The sequence below is a fragment of the Cucurbita moschata genome, unplaced genomic scaffold (assembly GCF_002738365.1).
Source record: "Cucurbita moschata cultivar Rifu unplaced genomic scaffold, Cmos_1.0 Cmo_Scf00020, whole genome shotgun sequence".
Lineage (NCBI taxonomy): Eukaryota > Viridiplantae > Streptophyta > Magnoliopsida > Cucurbitales > Cucurbitaceae > Cucurbita > Cucurbita moschata.
The window spans coordinates 3,126,600-3,143,386 of NW_019268536.1; the positions used below are offsets into that span (position 1 = coordinate 3,126,600).

Below are 16,787 nucleotides of genomic sequence, written 5' to 3' on the forward strand. Positions count from 1 at the left end.
GACTTTGATTTCAATATGAAATTAGGGTCGTTACACAAAAGGGTTCACACTAATGAAGATGGTCGTGTACCTACCAAAAAACCTTTTACCAATGGAGATAGTGTCACTTACTTGGATCTTTTCTTTATTAACCAGCGTGGGACTCCAATAATCATATACTTGAATAAAGTACACCATTAAGTCTCTCCTTAAACAACATCTATCCATCTGACACTATCCGGATTTTAATATGATCCTACACCTTCGAGACTCACAACTTCTTTGTTCAGCACTTGAGTCATTATGACTAGCAACATGCCTCCACAAGCGGTATGTTATTATTCACTTTGAGCATAAGCCCTCGTGATTTTGCTTTTAAATTTCTCAAAAGGTCTCGTACCAACTGAGACATTGTCCTAGTATGTAGAGTTCGTATGTTATGAGAAGTGATTGAGATCCACTAACATGAGTAATGGGTCAATCACATAAGCTCAATTTAAGCTAACATTTAAGATAGTAATGGTTTTAACATGACAGTCTTGCTTGAGGTCCATTAACATAAATAACGGGTCAATCGCATGGGCTCACTTTAGGCTTCTACTGACGGGTATGAAAGGGGGTTTATTAATGATTTATTAAAAGGCTAAAACTTGAAGATTAGGGTTGCACAATGAACCCATGCATTCTTTTTTTTATATGCATTGTGGCGAGGAGTCTTTTGAGAGAAAGTTCAACCATTACTATTAGGTTACCGATCACCACGGCAATACACCATAAATGACAATATATAGGAAATAATTATAAATAAAATTAAAACATTTATTTAGTTAGAGACATTTAATTAAGAGTTAAATATAATTAAAAATTATTTTTAAAATTTATAGAAGAATAAATAATAAAAATAATTGTAAAATTAAATAAAAATATGTATTTATCGGGGCATTTGTGCAATTATGTGAATATGAGAGGGCATATACGGTAATAAAAATATAAACAATGACTTTCCAGGAGTAAGACGAAGTCTTTGAGGAAAGGGGGGTTAAAACGTTTTCAAAACCCTTGGTGCCAAACCCTTTCCCTCTCTGAAGCCGTCCTCTGTTCTTACACTTTCATAGAATCCAAACCCTAATCCTACTTTCTTCTTTTCTGCTGTATTATCTTCTGATTTATAGCCCCATTTGGTGTTAATTCATACTATTTCTATCGTTTTCGCATACATTTCTTCTACTCCTCCTTCGCTAATCGAGTTGGAAATGGTATCTGGCTTGAGAATTGACGGGGGGACTCAGATACTCCCTGCTCGCGTCCGAAAAACCATCCAATCCATCAAAGAAATCGTCGGGAATCACTCTGATGCCGATATATATACAACTCTCAAGGAGACCAATATGGATCCTAATGAAACTGCACAGAAGTTGCTCAACCAAGGTTTTTCTTTTTCTTTCTTTTTCCCTCTCGGCCTTCTTTTCTTTGCTCGCTTTCCTTTCTTTGTAAAGCTTCATCCATTGTAAGGTTTATTGTTCTTAAGATGCAAAGATGACTTCAAGCACTTTGTTGGCTCACATTCTTTCGTTGGGCGTCTTTGTTTTGCTTTGTTGTATATTTTTATTTTTATCTTTGGGGCTCTGGTTTTCTACCAGAAACTGTTGTGCGCATGCTTCTTCTGTCGGAGCAGTGGGAAAGGTCAAAATTTTGTTTCTGATGGTTTAGGAAGTCATTGAACGTTAAAGATTGTTTTTTCACCGTGGAAAGTTGCTCAGTTGCTTTAAATTTAAGAAAAGAGCTGACGATGGTTGTTCACCGGTGCCAAGGACTTGATTCCAATTTTATTATTCGCTTTGATTTGTTATTTTCTGAGAAATTAGCAGTTAGGTGGCGACAACATTGAGTTGAGTGCAAATTTTCGGATTATATGTTTTTCCCTTCCATGTTTTTTTTATCAGTTCATCTGATAGTTAACTAGATTCTGTCATCTTCTGATACGACTTTGGCATTTGTCAATTCCTATCTATCGTGTTTGTGGTGGCAATAGTTGAGTTGGATTCCTGCTTGATCTGTGTATCGTTCCATCATCCAATTTATACGATGAATTTCTCAATGAAGAGTTTGAAAATGTCTTTAGTACTTCTTTGGTACTTTCTTCTGCCTGCATCATCCAATTTTTTTTTTTTTTTTGGACGTTTATATGTTTAGGCAATGTATTCCTATTTGCACTCCACATGGTTTTTTTCGCTAATTATCTGTTTTGGAAGGGATGTTTATTGCTTAGTGTATGAAAATCAAATTTAAAACAGTGTGCACTAATGAATATAATGTTTATCCAACCAAGAGACTGGGTTAACGTTCAACCAGAGAGGATGTGGGAGAGAATGAATGTCTAATTGCTCTCCACATGGTTCCTTCGGTAATTATCTGCTTTAGAAAGTTACTTAGTGTATGAAAGTCAAATTTAAAACAGTGTGCACTAATGAATATAATGTTTATCCAACCAAGAGACTGGGTTAACGTTCAACCAGAGAGGATGTGGGAGAGAATGAATGTCTAATTGCTCTCCACATGGTTCCTTCGGTAATTATCTGCTTTAGAAAGTTACTTAGTGTATGAAAGTCAAATTTAAAACAGTGTGCACTAATGAATATGATGTTTATCCAACCAAGAGACACTATGGGTTCACGTTCAACCAGAGAGGATATGGGCTAACAATTATCTGGGGATGCATATTTTGGGAATTACGCATGTCATAAATTTTCCTAACATGCGAGTGCACCACTCTACATATGTTAAGATATTCTTGTTGCATGTTATAAAGAGGGTAAACTTATCCCCTGAGGAGCGGCCCCATTGGCTCAGACTTGCAGTCTTTGAGTAACACCTACTAAGAGATTGCATGTTCAAATCTTCAAGCAAGCTTACTATGGAAAACCCTTGATGTCTTTGAAGTCTGAGCCATTAGTTGGGCATGAATTTTTTTTATAAGAAAAAGAAGTAAACTGTTGGGAAACAAAAGGGGAGAGAAAGCAGTGCAAGTAATTAGCTAACATGGAAATGCTCTGTTATCAGCCAGAATAAGCCAACTGAGTTAAACTTAAATTTATATTTTGTATAAAAGCACATAATTTCATAGCATCTTTTACTGCCTTTGATTTATATGGATTTTATTTTTTCTGTCTTTTTTTTTCTATCGCATAAATATTCAATTTCTTATTATATTAGTTATTTGCCAGATCCATTTCGTGAAGTGAAGAGAAGAAGAGATAAGAAGAAGGAGGTACAATCACAACATTTTGGTTTCTTTGCCAGCCATTAATCTCATCTGTCTTTCTCTGTGGTTACCATGGATGGCCAGCTGTTACTAACAGAAGTAAAGAGTTGTATAAGTTCATGTTTCAAATTTATATGTATTGGTTCATTTCGTGATGATGGCTAATGTTCTAAAGGCTGAGGTGCTCTATAGGCGAGTCATAAGCCCAAAGAAGTATGAGATTAAAACCTCATAAAAATAAAAGATATTGATGAAAAATGTAATGGTTTCAAATTTTAAAATATTAATCATAATAATATTATGAAAAAGAACTAGAACAAAGAGTCTCACATCTATACCTTTTCTTCCATAACTGTTCTCACCTGACATCATAATCATTTTCCATGTTCACTAATGTGAATGCCTTTTTCTTAAGCTACTCATTTATTTTGGTTGGTATGCACTATTGTTCTTTTTGTGTGTGTGTGTGTGGCTAGAGCGATAATATTCCAGTTTTGTTCTAAGCTTTTGTTAATTTTTGTTTTGTCTACTGAAAAGTACTGCTGTTATGTTCTTCAAATTTTATTCAACCATCTGGCATACTACAGGTTCCAAGTTCTGACAATCATATTCCATATATCTAGTTGGTTTTGGATACTGAAAAAAACCAAGACTCTGAGCTATTTACTCTTTTAGGTTTTCTCTCCAATTTTGTTTTTCTATTCATGCTCATTTTACATCTAGCTTTATCATTTTCTTTTCTTTTTGATGTCATTTTTTCATCATGAAATTCTTATGGCTGCTAGTTTTAACTTTACATTGAAAGATAGTTAGCTTGAAACTGAGGTGTAGATGTGTTTTGTTCTCAGAATATGGGATACAAAGGTTCATTGGAAGCACAAAGAAACTCTGAGGATGTGAGGCAAGGGACAAAGGTATATACATCGTCTGATCGTAATGTCCGGAGAGGGGCCTATGCAAAAAGTCCTCGGCCTGGTACTTTTTAATCTTTGCCTATTATTTTTCTTGATGCACTGTATGGTGCAGATTCTAGACATTTTGTTATAGTCTGTTGATGAAGTTCACACGTATGGTTGCTCAATTATAATTGAAAGGATTTGACTTCATTCATTTTTATCTCCTAATTTTAGTCAGAAAAGAGTGTACGATGAAGATGAACACAACAAAATTACATGGGCTTATGGTTTATCAGCATGTTCTAATTACCTCCTTGGTTTGCTTTCTCTGATATGCTCATTGAGCTGATTGATGATTGATTTATGTAATCTAGGCATCAGCAAGGAGTTCCGCGTCGTAAGAGACAACAGAGTTAATCGAAATGCAAATAGAGAAGTAAAACCTGCATCTTCACCTTTGGCAATATCCACCAACGAGGTGTCTACAAATGTGGCAAAATCAGGGTATGCATCCTTAATCTTTTTCTTGTCCTAGCCTTTTTGTATTTTGACTTGGTTTACTAATTATTATTTTTTCATCCTTTTGAATTCGTATTAAATTAAGTTGTATCATAAATCATGGTTAGAGAGGAATGAAGGTTTTCAGTGGTTAGGATAGGATGGATGCATTTTGTGTAGGGCTAATTTTGTAGCCTTTCTAAATCATCTTTGACGAAGGACTTTACTTTGCAGGCGCTCCTTTCCTTCATCTTGCTAGGTGGGAACATTTTTTGCTATATTGTTATAAATTTCCATTGCAGTTGGGCTTTTGCTTTTCATACGTCAGTAAATGCCTGCTTCTCGTGATAAAAAAGTGAATGTTCCTTCAAGAACGTTTCTGTTTCCTGTCAGACCATCAGTGCATTTAGTATAACTTTTTTCAAAAGCTTAGATTCAGGAGTAATAGTCTATTGATAGGTCTTGTAAGAAATGACAAATAAATGCAGGGAATTACTGTGATGACTAATCTATGAAATTTGGGTTATGATGCGGACCATGAATACGTATCCTAGAGTGTCTTCTACTGAAGTTTGTATTATTAGGTAGCCGTGCTCTGATTTTGTAAGGAGCGGGTCCACAAGCCTGCCTTGAAAGATTTTGGACGTTTCTGTGTATTTATGGCATTGTCTTGATGTGTAAAATTGATGTTAAATTTCAAATAACATGTTAAACATGTTCGTTTAACATTGTTATTTGGCTAGGAATTTAATACTTACATGAGTGCAGCTGCATAAACAGAAAGCTGTAATTCATTGTTGTTACACTTTTCTCTGCACAAAACTTCGCCAGAAACTCTGAAATTTATTATTTGCAGAAAGACCGCTGCTGATGTTTACTTCTTTTTGCATTTGACTTGGAATCCTGTTTTGGGCTTGTCTTCTCCATTATATTCATCTTTGGATTTCTATGCCTAAATTTTGAAAGTTGACTTTCCCTTCTCCATCCCCAAAATCTGTTTGTTGATCAGATTTAAATTTTTATTGAATTCAGTACATGGGCAACTAATTTACTTATTTATTCATCAGTACCACTCCGAAGGGAGCACATGGGGGGCCCTTTGGTGCTAGGTTATCACAAATATCTTTCCGGAAAACCGATTCACATCCCAACAGTCAAAGAGATGGTTATTCAAAGGGGATGACCCGGAAAGAGTCAAGGGATGATGTGGGCGTTTCCATGCAGAGTTCTGTTCCAGATACGCACATAGCAAAGCCGAATGATTCTGAGCAACAGTCACCTGTGTTGGCGTCAAATGGTGCTGCTGTTGGTTTATATTCTTCTTCCACAGATCCAGTCCATGTACCATCTCCAGATTCTAGATCATCTGCTGCAGTTGGAGCTATAAAACGTGAAGTTGGGGCTGTAGGTGTTCGTCGGCAATTAAAAGATAGTTCTACAAACCAGTCTTTGGGACCAAATGTGTCTCTCACAAATTTTGTTGCTGAAAGGGATGGTTCTTCTACAGACTCATTTCGACCATTAGGTTCCATTTCTAAAGGCGAACAGCTTAGTCAAATTACTGAATCTGTGATTTCTGGCTTGGTAGGCAGCAGATCAACGTTAAATAATCAGCATAGGCAACATCAACCAACTATTGGCCATCAGAAAGGTATCTTAGTATCTTTATTTTCTTTCTTTTTTCTTTCTTTTTATATATATATATATATATATATATATATATATATATCTATTTTGAGTGAAGAACGCTGAGGTATCATAGCATCTTTGTTATTATTACTTGACTGCAAAGTGTTTGGATTGTCTTTTTCAATATAGTTCAGAATGTTATTTTTTATTATTTGTCAACGAACTGCTACTGTAAGTCTGCTGTTTCTTAGACGTGTTTCTTTGAGCGTGCTTGTCCACACTTCATTTTTAACATGAGTGTGTGTTTACTTGGGGAATTCATCAAATTTTAGGAGAGAATTCACCATCGGCTTTGATGCAGCTTCTCAGCCTAACAAGGAGTGGAAACCTAAGTCAAGCCAGAAGTCGAGCACTGGTAATCCTGGAGTAATAGGAACACCCTCAAAATCTAAATCTCCTATTGATGAGTCCAAAGAGTTGCCTTCTGAAGCAGCTCATGTACAAGAGAAGCTTGCAAGAGTAGTCCTTCATGAGAACCAGCATGTTATCATAGCAGAACATATTAGAGTTCCCGATAATGATCAATATCAGCTGGTCTTTGGCAGTTTTGGGACAGAATCTAATTCTTCTGGATGTCTGGTGTCGGGTTTGCAAGCCAGTAGTGGTCGAGAGGAATTGAATGGAGAGTCATCAGCTAGGTTTGTATTTATTTTTTATTCCTTTCATCTTAATCTGACAAAAACTGTGGCACTAGGTAATTATGAGCCAAAGGTTTGAGCATTCCTTCATAAGATAGAATTTTTTTCGATTGAGTTAGTATGAAATACCAGATAAGTATCCCCGAAACAAAGTTTCTTCACGGGACTCACAATTCCTGCCAGTAGTTTTTTTCTTTTGCTGACATTATCCATCTGACAATGTTTTTGCAGCCAGTCAGCATCTGCTCCGAGGATTTCTACTGATGATGCTTCTTGCAGCAGGCAGGTTGATTTACTGGATGATCAGGTTCGAAGTTCAGAGTCTAATTCTCCAGAATCTGTTGTTGCAACTGAGATTCAGTCGGCAGATAAAATAGAATCTTCCAGTCCTCAGACAATGGATACTTATGCAGATATTGGACTAGTTCGAGATAGGAGTTCAAAATATACTCCTGATTCACAGCATCAAGATCCGTCTGAGTTACCGGGATTTTCGGTGAGTTTGTATTAGATTATTAACTTTTGAGGTAGCTGCTGAGAATTAAGATATTTTGTATTCCTACTGAATTGATGGTTAAAAGTTTGATGTTCCTGAGTAGTATAATGTTTGCATTGCTTTTCCTGTAACCCATTTTTGAACATGCCTTTTTCATTCCTTTATATAACTTATTTTCCAATCACAGGCGTATGATCCACAGACTGGTTATGATATACCTTATTTCAGACCGACAGTAGATGAAACTGTACGGGTGCAAGGACTACCGTCTCAGGATGTAAGTGTAGTTGTTTACATAATATCTGGCGTGTTCATTATTATCTGGATTTCTGTGAAATGAATACGGACACGTGTTTGAGTTTCTAATGATTGTAACTTATAATTGTTATGATTATTTTCTGAGCTAGTAGTTTGTTCCACTGCTGGCAGTAGTATTTTTTTGTTCTCACTTATCAAATCTCTGACCCTAGGCGGTTAACTCTCAAACTGCTAACGGCATCTCTCCATCAACGATTCCAATGGTGCAACAGCAGCAAACTCCAGTTGCTCAGTTGTATCCACAAGTTCATGTTTCCCATTTTGCAAACCTCATGCCATATCGACAATTCATATCTCCTGTTTATGTTCCACCAATGGCCATGCCTGGTTATTCTAGTTCCCCAGCATACCCTCATCCGTCCAATGGTAACAGTTACTTACTAATGCCCGGTGGAAGTACTCACATGAATGCAAATAACCTGAAGTATGGACTCCAGCAGTTCAAGCCTGTTCCTGCTGGCAGTCCGGCAGGGTTTGGGAACTTCAATAGTCCTGCTGGTCTTTCTGTAAATGCTCCTGGTGTAGTTGGGAGTGCAACCGGACTGGAAGATGCATCTCGAATCAAATACAAAGATGGAAACCTTTATGTCCCAAATGCACAGGTTAGTAATTGTCATTGCCATGGTTTGGCTGTAGCTTTGTTGCCTTACATGCAAGCTTATAATTAACTTGATATCATTTCATATGGGTTGTTAGTGCGTATGACATTATTTAGAAGGGGAAAAGACCTCGTCTTGTAGAAGTTTTTGTGTGGGTTGGGGGGGGGGGACCTTTACCGTCAAGTGCAAATGACACCCTGACATGTTTGTTTAATCTGGATCATCATGATATCAGCCACTCTCAAGCCATTCAGACCTTTTATAATTATAATATAAAGTAGTTTAATGTATTAGTATATTTGTTATTACAGGCTGAGACATCTGAAATTTGGATCCAAAACCCAAGAGATCTTCCAGGTTTACAATCGGCTCCATATTACAACATGCCAGGGCAAACTCCTCATGGTGCTTATTTGCCCTCTCATACTGGGCACGCTTCCTTCAGTGCAGCTGTGGCGCAGTCTACACACATGCAATTTCCCGGATTGTACCATCCACCTCCGCAACCTGCTGCTATTGGAAATCCTCATCACATGGGGCCTGGTATGGGTGGAAATGTTGGAGTGGCTGCTGCCACTCCTGGGCCACAAGTTGGTACTTTCCAGCAGCCACAGTTGGGTCATCTTAATTGGACAACTAATTTCTAGACAAATGAAGAACGAGAATTGTGAAACTAACCCCGCCCCCCTTTATTATTATACAAGGGATTGAAGTAGTCATAAATGTTTAATATTTTGTCAAATGTGTAATTGATAACCTTCTCATATTCAATGTAGTATGCGGTTTTCTCCATTTGCATCTATTTCATCTGATGTTTTAGTTACCCATTCGTCATCCTAGCTATAATAATCAAGTAGAAGGAGAAGCTTCTGTAGGATTTAACAGAGCTACACAGGTGGATAAAGCCAAGCCCTATGGATTAGAACAAAATACTTGGTGCTAGCAATGCGCTTAAGCAGCTTTTCCAGATTATTTGCATCTAGCATTGCTTTTTCTTAATTTTAACTCGTTAGAACCTTAATTAGAAACATCAGTTGTTAATATTGCAGGTATTAATTGGAAAATGTTGGTCTAGGAGTTTTATGTTGCAATGTACCTGTGGTGGCCCTGCGGGAGAATGGTCAAGGTGAAGTCTCTGAACATTTGAATCTAATATTACTGTGTTCGTATTGAAAGATGTCAATTAATAAAGAAGGTAACCAGCTGTGGTTTCTGGATCCCTTCCATATGCGTAGCTTCAATGGTGATCAGGAAAAAAAAAAAAAAAAAAAGGTGAGAGATGCTTAATCTTTCAACTTTGTACCTAGTGCAGATTGCAGAATATATAGACTTTGTTCTGTTCAAAACTTTTTTTTATTGAAACTGTCGCAATGTCTTGGGATTACCAAACACATTACTCTTTACCTTTTTTTTTTAAACGATCATTTTCATGCTCTGTACAAATAACCCTACACATCGGAGTCCCTATAGACTTCATCTATTTTGAAGCTGAGCTTTTTGCTTTTTATTTTTGCTAGTGAACCTAGGGATTATATCGTGCAAAGTCTTGCCATCATCATCGGTTTGACAATGGCTTGATATATGTATACAAAAATCGATGTACTTTGGGATCTGTGTGATGTTTATCTTGGTACTTTGAAGTTTGGAACACTTGAGAGAAAATGAAAAAAGAAGAAAGAAACATTGACTTCAATTTGTGATGCATTCCTAATTTCACGAAAGCTTAGAAGCATCTTGTACTGAGCTAGTGTGGATCAGTTTCTTGAACTGTTTCAAAGTTGTCTAGACTGTTCATGCTTTTATCTTGTCCTGTTCATGACCATGTTTACAGTTGAAACGTTTCATTAGAAGTTTATTTAAAACTTCAACGGCACTTCAAACCATCTCCTGTTATTCTCTTTATATTTTTTTTACTCGAATCATTTTATTTCTTTTCATGTTTGTCAGTTTGTTGGAAAAACAGGTCATTTTCCCAAGGTAGGATAAGTGTCCCACTTGGAATCTTGGGCACAAGTCACAAGATCATTATTCTTCTCTTGAATTCAAGCCTACTCAGAGGAACAACTTGTCTTATTCTCAATGGTAATTGAAGGAATGATGGAACGTAATGCCAATTGCTTTACACGTTTTTAATTTAATAATTTGACAGGCAAAAGTGGATGAATGAATCTGAGATACAAGTTTAATTTGTTAACAGCCAAAAGCTCATGAATCCTTCCCATGGCGATGGATATGGACAGCAGATCTGAATTGCAGGGAACTGTTTCTAACGCACAGTTGTCCACAACCCACATTCAGGTCATATTTCCTTACTCTTTTCATAGCTTCCTAATGTAGTCTTGTGTAGATGACAGAGGCAGCCTTGTGCCTGTGTCCTTAATAATTGGCTCCAATGCACCTTTCCTTTTCTCTCCCTACTTTTTCCCCCTTAATATTTTTATAATAAAAGTTCATTTATTTATTTATTTTCACACTTTTTAGTGTGTTGGTGACTTGGTTTTGGCCTATATTTTAGCAGACCATCCGTACTTTCCCTACTGCACTGTAGCTTCTGATAATATCACTTTTGAATTGGACTCATGTGCATTCTAGGAGAGCCATGAGAATCTGAATAGTAGACAGACATTTGATCCACTATTTTTCTCCCCCTTGCATTTCCATTTGAGTAAATTTGACTTTTATGTCCAAATTTTCAAAGTTTTCAACTCATTTAGTTTTTAACTAAGAACATTTGTGATTGATGAGTGATATATACTATATTACTAAGAAACTGATATGATTGCTCCCGTGGATTTATGTGAAGAAGAAAGTAGATATGAATGGGAAAACCTGACACTGAAATTTTGAATCATATATACTTTTTAGAAAACATTGGGATTGAGTTTGTAGATATTCGCACAACTTTTATATTAGAATATTACCACACCCATACAAGCTTGCCATTGTAATTGCCAAAACTTTTGCTGCTTTTGAGAAATATGGCTATTCTCATGTTTCAACGAAAGCAAGGACAAAAGTAGATGTCTCTTCAAGTTTGTATTATGCCCATTTAAATAAAATATATATATCATGGTTAGCTGATATCAGAAGTCAACTTTGAAATGAAAAAGGGTATAGAATTATTTCATAGGGCTAATTTAGTGGCCATGAAAATCATCAACGCACCACCAGGGGACAAGTCCTCCCTCAAATGCACTGTAGAATACGTATGTAGATGTTTTGATTTCTGTATACACATTGATATGGTGTCTAAAATTGAAGTGTTAGTGGTAGACATTGCTTATTCGTTCACTAAATTTGTTATTGATGTGTTACAATCATGCAGTGTCGACGTTTATCGTTTAGCTAGCATCACGATCATATGTTCAGTTCGTGGCCTGCCTGATTATATGCTTGATTGAGATCTTGTCTTCATAACTTCTAGTTTCACTTGGTGCATCTTTCTTGAGGTAATATGCAGTTGAATTTAATATTGAATTGGAAGGCCATTTTCTCATAAAGTTGGGACTAATTAGCAATAAGCACGTGTTAAAGTAGGATTTGTTCTTTTTTCTTTATATTTTTTTAGTGGGGGGACTCTCAATAGTCAATATACCTTGTCGAACTGCAACCTGAAAGGAATCTAATGGGAAAAAGAATTAAATTATATTTCATACATAAATGTAAAATCAAGTATTAGGAATTAGGGTGTGCATTCAACTTAACAATTCGGACCAACCTAACTCGAATTATGAGTATTGGGTTCGGTTGGATTAGCCTTTTGGGTTGGGTTGGGTTCATTTTTCTGAACCCGAATTGACTCGGTTTAGTTTGGTTTCAGGTTCATGGGTTCATTTTTTTAAGAAGTTAACCATAATGGTAGGTTTGTCTTTTTTTCGGGTAGGAATGGACCTTGGTTGCAATTGATTTTAATATTTTTATTTACCTTTTTTGAGTTCGAACACTAAGAAGAGGATGAAACATGAGCCGTTTAAGATGATAATTGATGTTTTATTTATTGAATTAAGTTCAATTGACTCGTTTTCGGTCTCTAAGAGACGTTGTGGACATTTAATTAGGGATGACTAATTAAGTACTTTGGCAAGCTTAATTTGGGCGTGATATTAATTAATTTTGTTAAGCCTTTTGCTGTTCATAATAATTGGTTTATATGCCTTGATCTTGAAGGGACTAGAGAGAGAAAAAGAACATGTGAGAAAAAGATTGAGAGAGAGGAAGAGAAAAGCAAATCCACAGCTGAAAACTCAAACATGGGTAGGGCTACTTTGTTTGTACCCAGCTTTTCTTTCTTTAATGATACATTAACTGAATGTTTAAGAACATTAATTAAGAATGATTTAGATTAATCCATCCTTTTCCTCTTGTTCTAATCCCAAATCACATGCTTTAGGGTTCATTATTCCTTTCTTAATTCAATTCCAAAGGGTTCTTAGAGGCCACGAGTGCAATAATAATTATGCAAATATGCACCACCCCACTTTAGAACATGCCCTTTTTTTCTCTATAGAAGCACACGTACGATAGCAAAAAGATGGGTTGAAGCCTTAGATCCGGTTTTATTTTGATTGATTTTAATAAAGAATACGAGTATAGTAGTGTAGTAGTGTTATGCCGAGAAATTCTATAAGAGAAGATGGGAAGCAAATAAAGCAAAGTATAGTAGTGTTATACGGAGCATCTTGTATTTTGTTTCGATTGATTTTGATAAAAAGTGTTTTCCACTTGTTAATTCCGGGTCAGAGAGTTCACAGTCATCAATGGCTACCACCTTCCTCAATCCTCATCATTTCCACTTACAAACTTGTCTCTCTCTTAAAAAAAAAAAAAACCCTTTTCCTTTCTCTATCTAAATCACCTTTTATCTTCCCACTTTCTTTACGTTCCCATGCATATATGTTTCTATCCATACATGTATCTATGAAGGTATGCCTAGGAATATATTTATTAATACGTTGAAAATATCCGAGTAACCGAGATATTGGAACCTCCACTTAAAAGAGCTAACTTTTGTTGTATAAGGTAATGACTCGATCGATAAAGATTAGTTTAATATAAACATTTGAGTCCAAATTTCCTTTTTTAAAAATTAAAATAGGATTCAATTAACGATCTTTCGTCAGATACTCTAAGCACTCATGCGCTTAAAAAAAGTTTAATTTACCCTAATCAAGTAAGCTTAGACCATTGAAGTTGGTGATAATAAATATAGTCTTAGACAAAAAGTGCCCCATAATAAATACTCTAAAGAAAAGATATAATTAAAGCTATGTCTTAAGTAGGTGAAAATTTTATGGCTTATGGTTTAATCACACATAAATCAACTACCAAATGATTAAGCCAAGTTTAAAATCTGTTAATCCACCACTAATTGGAGTCTAATTGATGCTAATTATGATACAAACAACAAAAAGTAGTGGTAAAAAAACACATTACTTTAACCAAGTTTGGTTATTTCATTAGTAAAATTAGTGGAATTACCCCTTTTTAAGCCTAATTCAAATCTTTGCCCTATAATTATTACACTAAAAGAGCATCAATTACTCTTATACATTATGCAATATTATATAATTCATAATATATTAGATTACCCATTTTAATTTAACGGAAATAAATTAAGTTTATAATGTCAAATATTATATTTTGATACATATTATTTTTCTTTGCATCATTAAGCTAACAAAAAAATCCGAATACAATTTTAATATTTTAAATCTCAGTATTAGATGAACACGACTCTTTATAATGATATGATATTGTTAACTTTAAGCATAAACTCTAGTGTCTTTGCTTTGGGCTTCTTTAAAAAGTGTCACAGCAATGGAGAAAGTATTCCTTGATTCTAAACCCATAATCATTCTCTGAGGGGATGTGCGACTTTCCCTCCAACGGTACTTTTCTTTTAAAAAAAAAAACACAGAAAAAGTAAATGATCCCATACCGTGGGGAGCTGGATAGTTATTGTGAAGCCTGAAGACCACGTACACATTTAAATAATATTATAGAAAAAAATGCCATGTCAACACTGACAACCTGACACTCCTTCCAGCTTGGATCCACTCGACGTACATGCGAAAAAAAAAACAACGGTCATATATTATTTCAATACGTGGAAAATAATTGGAAAAATACTTATTTTATTTTAGTCCATCCACCAAAGTTGTTCAATTTAATTTCTGTCTTTCAATTAATTTTAAAATTAGTATATAATTAATTTTTTACTAAAATTTATTAATTAATAATTATAATTTCCATAGAGAAAAAATTACCTTCCTAACATATTTTTATAATTTATAATTTATAAATAGTTTATTAATAGATATATATATATACTATATATATATTTTTTTTTAGAAAAAAAAAATAATAAAAGATTAATTTCAAAATTTATGGAAAAAATTTTGAAATTAAATATTTAGATCAATTTGGACTATCCAACTTAAATAATAAAATTTAGGTCGATTTCGAGGTTGATATTCTTTTACTCGAATCAACTTGATAATAGAGTTACAATCGGACCTATGCGTTAATTTTTTTTACCCAAATAATTTATCCACCAGGACTCCTGACTACCTATATATTAGCCTCTGAAAACGGGCTATAATTGCCATCATCTTCTTCCCTTTCTTCTCTGTCCATGGATCTGTGGGACAACTCGTTTCAAAGGGAAGATCCAGACCCCCACCACCACCACCACCACCAGCGGCGGCGTTCTCGCCGCGAAAACCCCTCTTTCTCTTCCTCCCTTCTCGACGCCATCTACCGTTCCATCGACGACTCCAACGCCCAGGGAGAAGACCAACTCATTTTTTACACACAAAAAACTACCACCAGAACAAAACAGAGCATCTCCGCCGCCAAAACAGAGGACCACCAAACTCTCCAATTCCGGCGAGCTTCTATGATCGAGAACTGGATGGATAACAAAAAAATCAAAACCCTTCGCGACTTTACTGTTTCCACTTCGAGCTCGTCCGAATCCAGCTCCACCGCCGGCAGAAGACTTTCCTCGTCGGAATCAGAGTTTCTTTCACGTACACTCCACCGGCCAAAGCCGAAACCGAAACCAAAGCCGATCAAAACCACCACATGGTCTCAAACAGAAATTATCCCAAATCCAAACCACGAAAATGGGTTCGTTAAATCCAAATTCAAAGCTTCAAAAATCTACCACGATTTGAAGAAAGTGAAGCAGCCAATTTCACCCGGCGGCCGACTTGCGAGCTTCCTTAATTCCCTCTTCAATGGCGGAAGCCCAAAAGCTAAGCAGAAGATATCAAACACTTGTTCAAACAATTCAACGAATTTGGAGTACGAGGCGCCGAGAAAATCGAAGTCCCAACAGGGATCCTCGTCTACCTGTTCCTCTGCTTCGTCGTTTTCGCGGTCTTGTCTGATAAAAACGCCGTCTTCAAGAGGGAACATTAAGAGATCGGTTCGGTTCTGTCCGGTGAGTGTGATAGTGGACGAGGATTGTCGGCCATGTGGGCATAAAATGTTGAACAAATTAGAGGAACCCATTGGGAAGAAAGGGAAATTAGAAACAGAGGAGGATGATGAAGACGACGACGACGACCGTTTGAGCTGTTCAAGCTCCGACCTGTTTGAACTGGATAATCTGTCGGCGATCGGAATGGAAAGGTACAGAGATGAACTGCCAGTGTATGAAACTACCCATTTCAACACTAATTGTGCCATTGCTAATGGATTGCTTTTGTAATTTTTTTCTTTTTTGGAAAGAATTTTGGGGGCTTAGATAAGAGATTAATTAGGGTTCTTTTTAATCAAATTAGAGTCAGAGACTTGTTGTTACTAATCTTCCCCGAGGCCTCTGTTATCGAGCTTTCGAATAGACTCTCCTCAGTTGTTCGACACCTAAATGACTCATTCTTTCAAGTCCTCGAACAATCTCTCCTCAATTGAAGCTCAACTCTTCCTCAAATCTCTAAAACAAAATACACAGTGGTATGATATTGCCCACTTTGAGCATAATCTTTACTCTGGATTTTCCAGCCTCGTACCAATCGAAATCTATTCCTTATCCTTCCCTAAATTAACAAACCTTAACTCACTCTCAATAATTCTGAACAATTTTCTCTGTTCTCTTTTCCATTATTTTCCTAAAAGCTATATGAATATTACTCGTATCCATATCTGAATCTTCATATTACTCGATATATCGATCAAATATTGATATTAAACATTCTAATTTACATGATCTATTATTATTCATGTTGAAAATTTTTAGTTTATTTGTTTCTTTTTATTTAAAAAAAATGTTTAATAGGTCACTTAACTTTAAATTCTATATTTACATATTTTTTAAAAGGTAATAATAACACTAAGTTGGCATGACATTATAAATGTTAATATAATATAATGAGTTAATTGTAATTAGAAAGAAAGCAATTAGAC

The 16,787-nt window shown here is 35.8% G+C and overlaps 2 protein-coding genes across 5 annotated transcripts; both read left to right on the top strand.

The window, feature by feature from the left end:
• The first annotated feature begins 1,013 nt into the window (after nt 1–1,013).
• On the top strand, nt 1,014–9,167 carry LOC111457669 (GBF-interacting protein 1-like). 4 transcript variants are annotated; one of them, XM_023100013.1, is made up of 10 exons: nt 1,014–1,407; nt 3,204–3,247; nt 4,090–4,216; nt 4,512–4,641; nt 5,703–6,286; nt 6,626–6,962; nt 7,194–7,458; nt 7,646–7,735; nt 7,929–8,378; nt 8,687–9,167. In XM_023100013.1, the coding sequence occupies exons 1-10, from the start codon at nt 1,233–1,235 to the stop codon at nt 9,020–9,022; spliced, it is 2,538 nt and encodes an 845-aa protein (XP_022955781.1). In that variant the 5' UTR covers nt 1,014–1,232; the 3' UTR covers nt 9,023–9,167. The 4 variants fall into 4 exon arrangements, with proteins under 4 accessions (XP_022955781.1, XP_022955782.1, XP_022955784.1 ...); XM_023100014.1 differs by having other exon boundaries at nt 7,245–7,458; nt 8,687–9,022; XM_023100016.1 differs by having other exon boundaries at nt 1,282–1,407; nt 3,193–3,247; nt 8,687–9,022.
• Nucleotides 9,168–14,951: 5,784 nt separating this feature from the next.
• LOC111457754 (protein BIG GRAIN 1-like B) lies at nt 14,952–16,246 on the top strand. Its single transcript, XM_023100142.1, has one exon. It carries the CDS (start codon nt 15,010–15,012, stop codon nt 16,090–16,092), a length of 1,083 nt encoding a protein of 360 aa, XP_022955910.1. The 5' UTR covers nt 14,952–15,009; the 3' UTR covers nt 16,093–16,246.
• Nucleotides 16,247–16,787: the final 541 nt, after the last annotated feature.

Excerpts from the sequence above, each read along its gene's own strand:
- LOC111457669 (XM_023100013.1), top strand. The coding sequence starts at position 1,233 with ATGGTATCTGGCTTGAGAATTGACGGGGGGACTCAGATACTCCCTGCT. Across the intron at positions 4,217-4,511 it reads TGCAAAAAGTCCTCGGCCTG|GCATCAGCAAGGAGTTCCGC; the intron begins GTACTTTTTAAT and ends TATGTAATCTAG. Across the intron at positions 7,459-7,645 it reads CTGAGTTACCGGGATTTTCG|GCGTATGATCCACAGACTGG; the intron begins GTGAGTTTGTAT and ends TTCCAATCACAG.
- LOC111457754 (XM_023100142.1), top strand. The coding sequence starts at position 15,010 with ATGGATCTGTGGGACAACTCGTTTCAAAGGGAAGATCCAGACCCCCAC.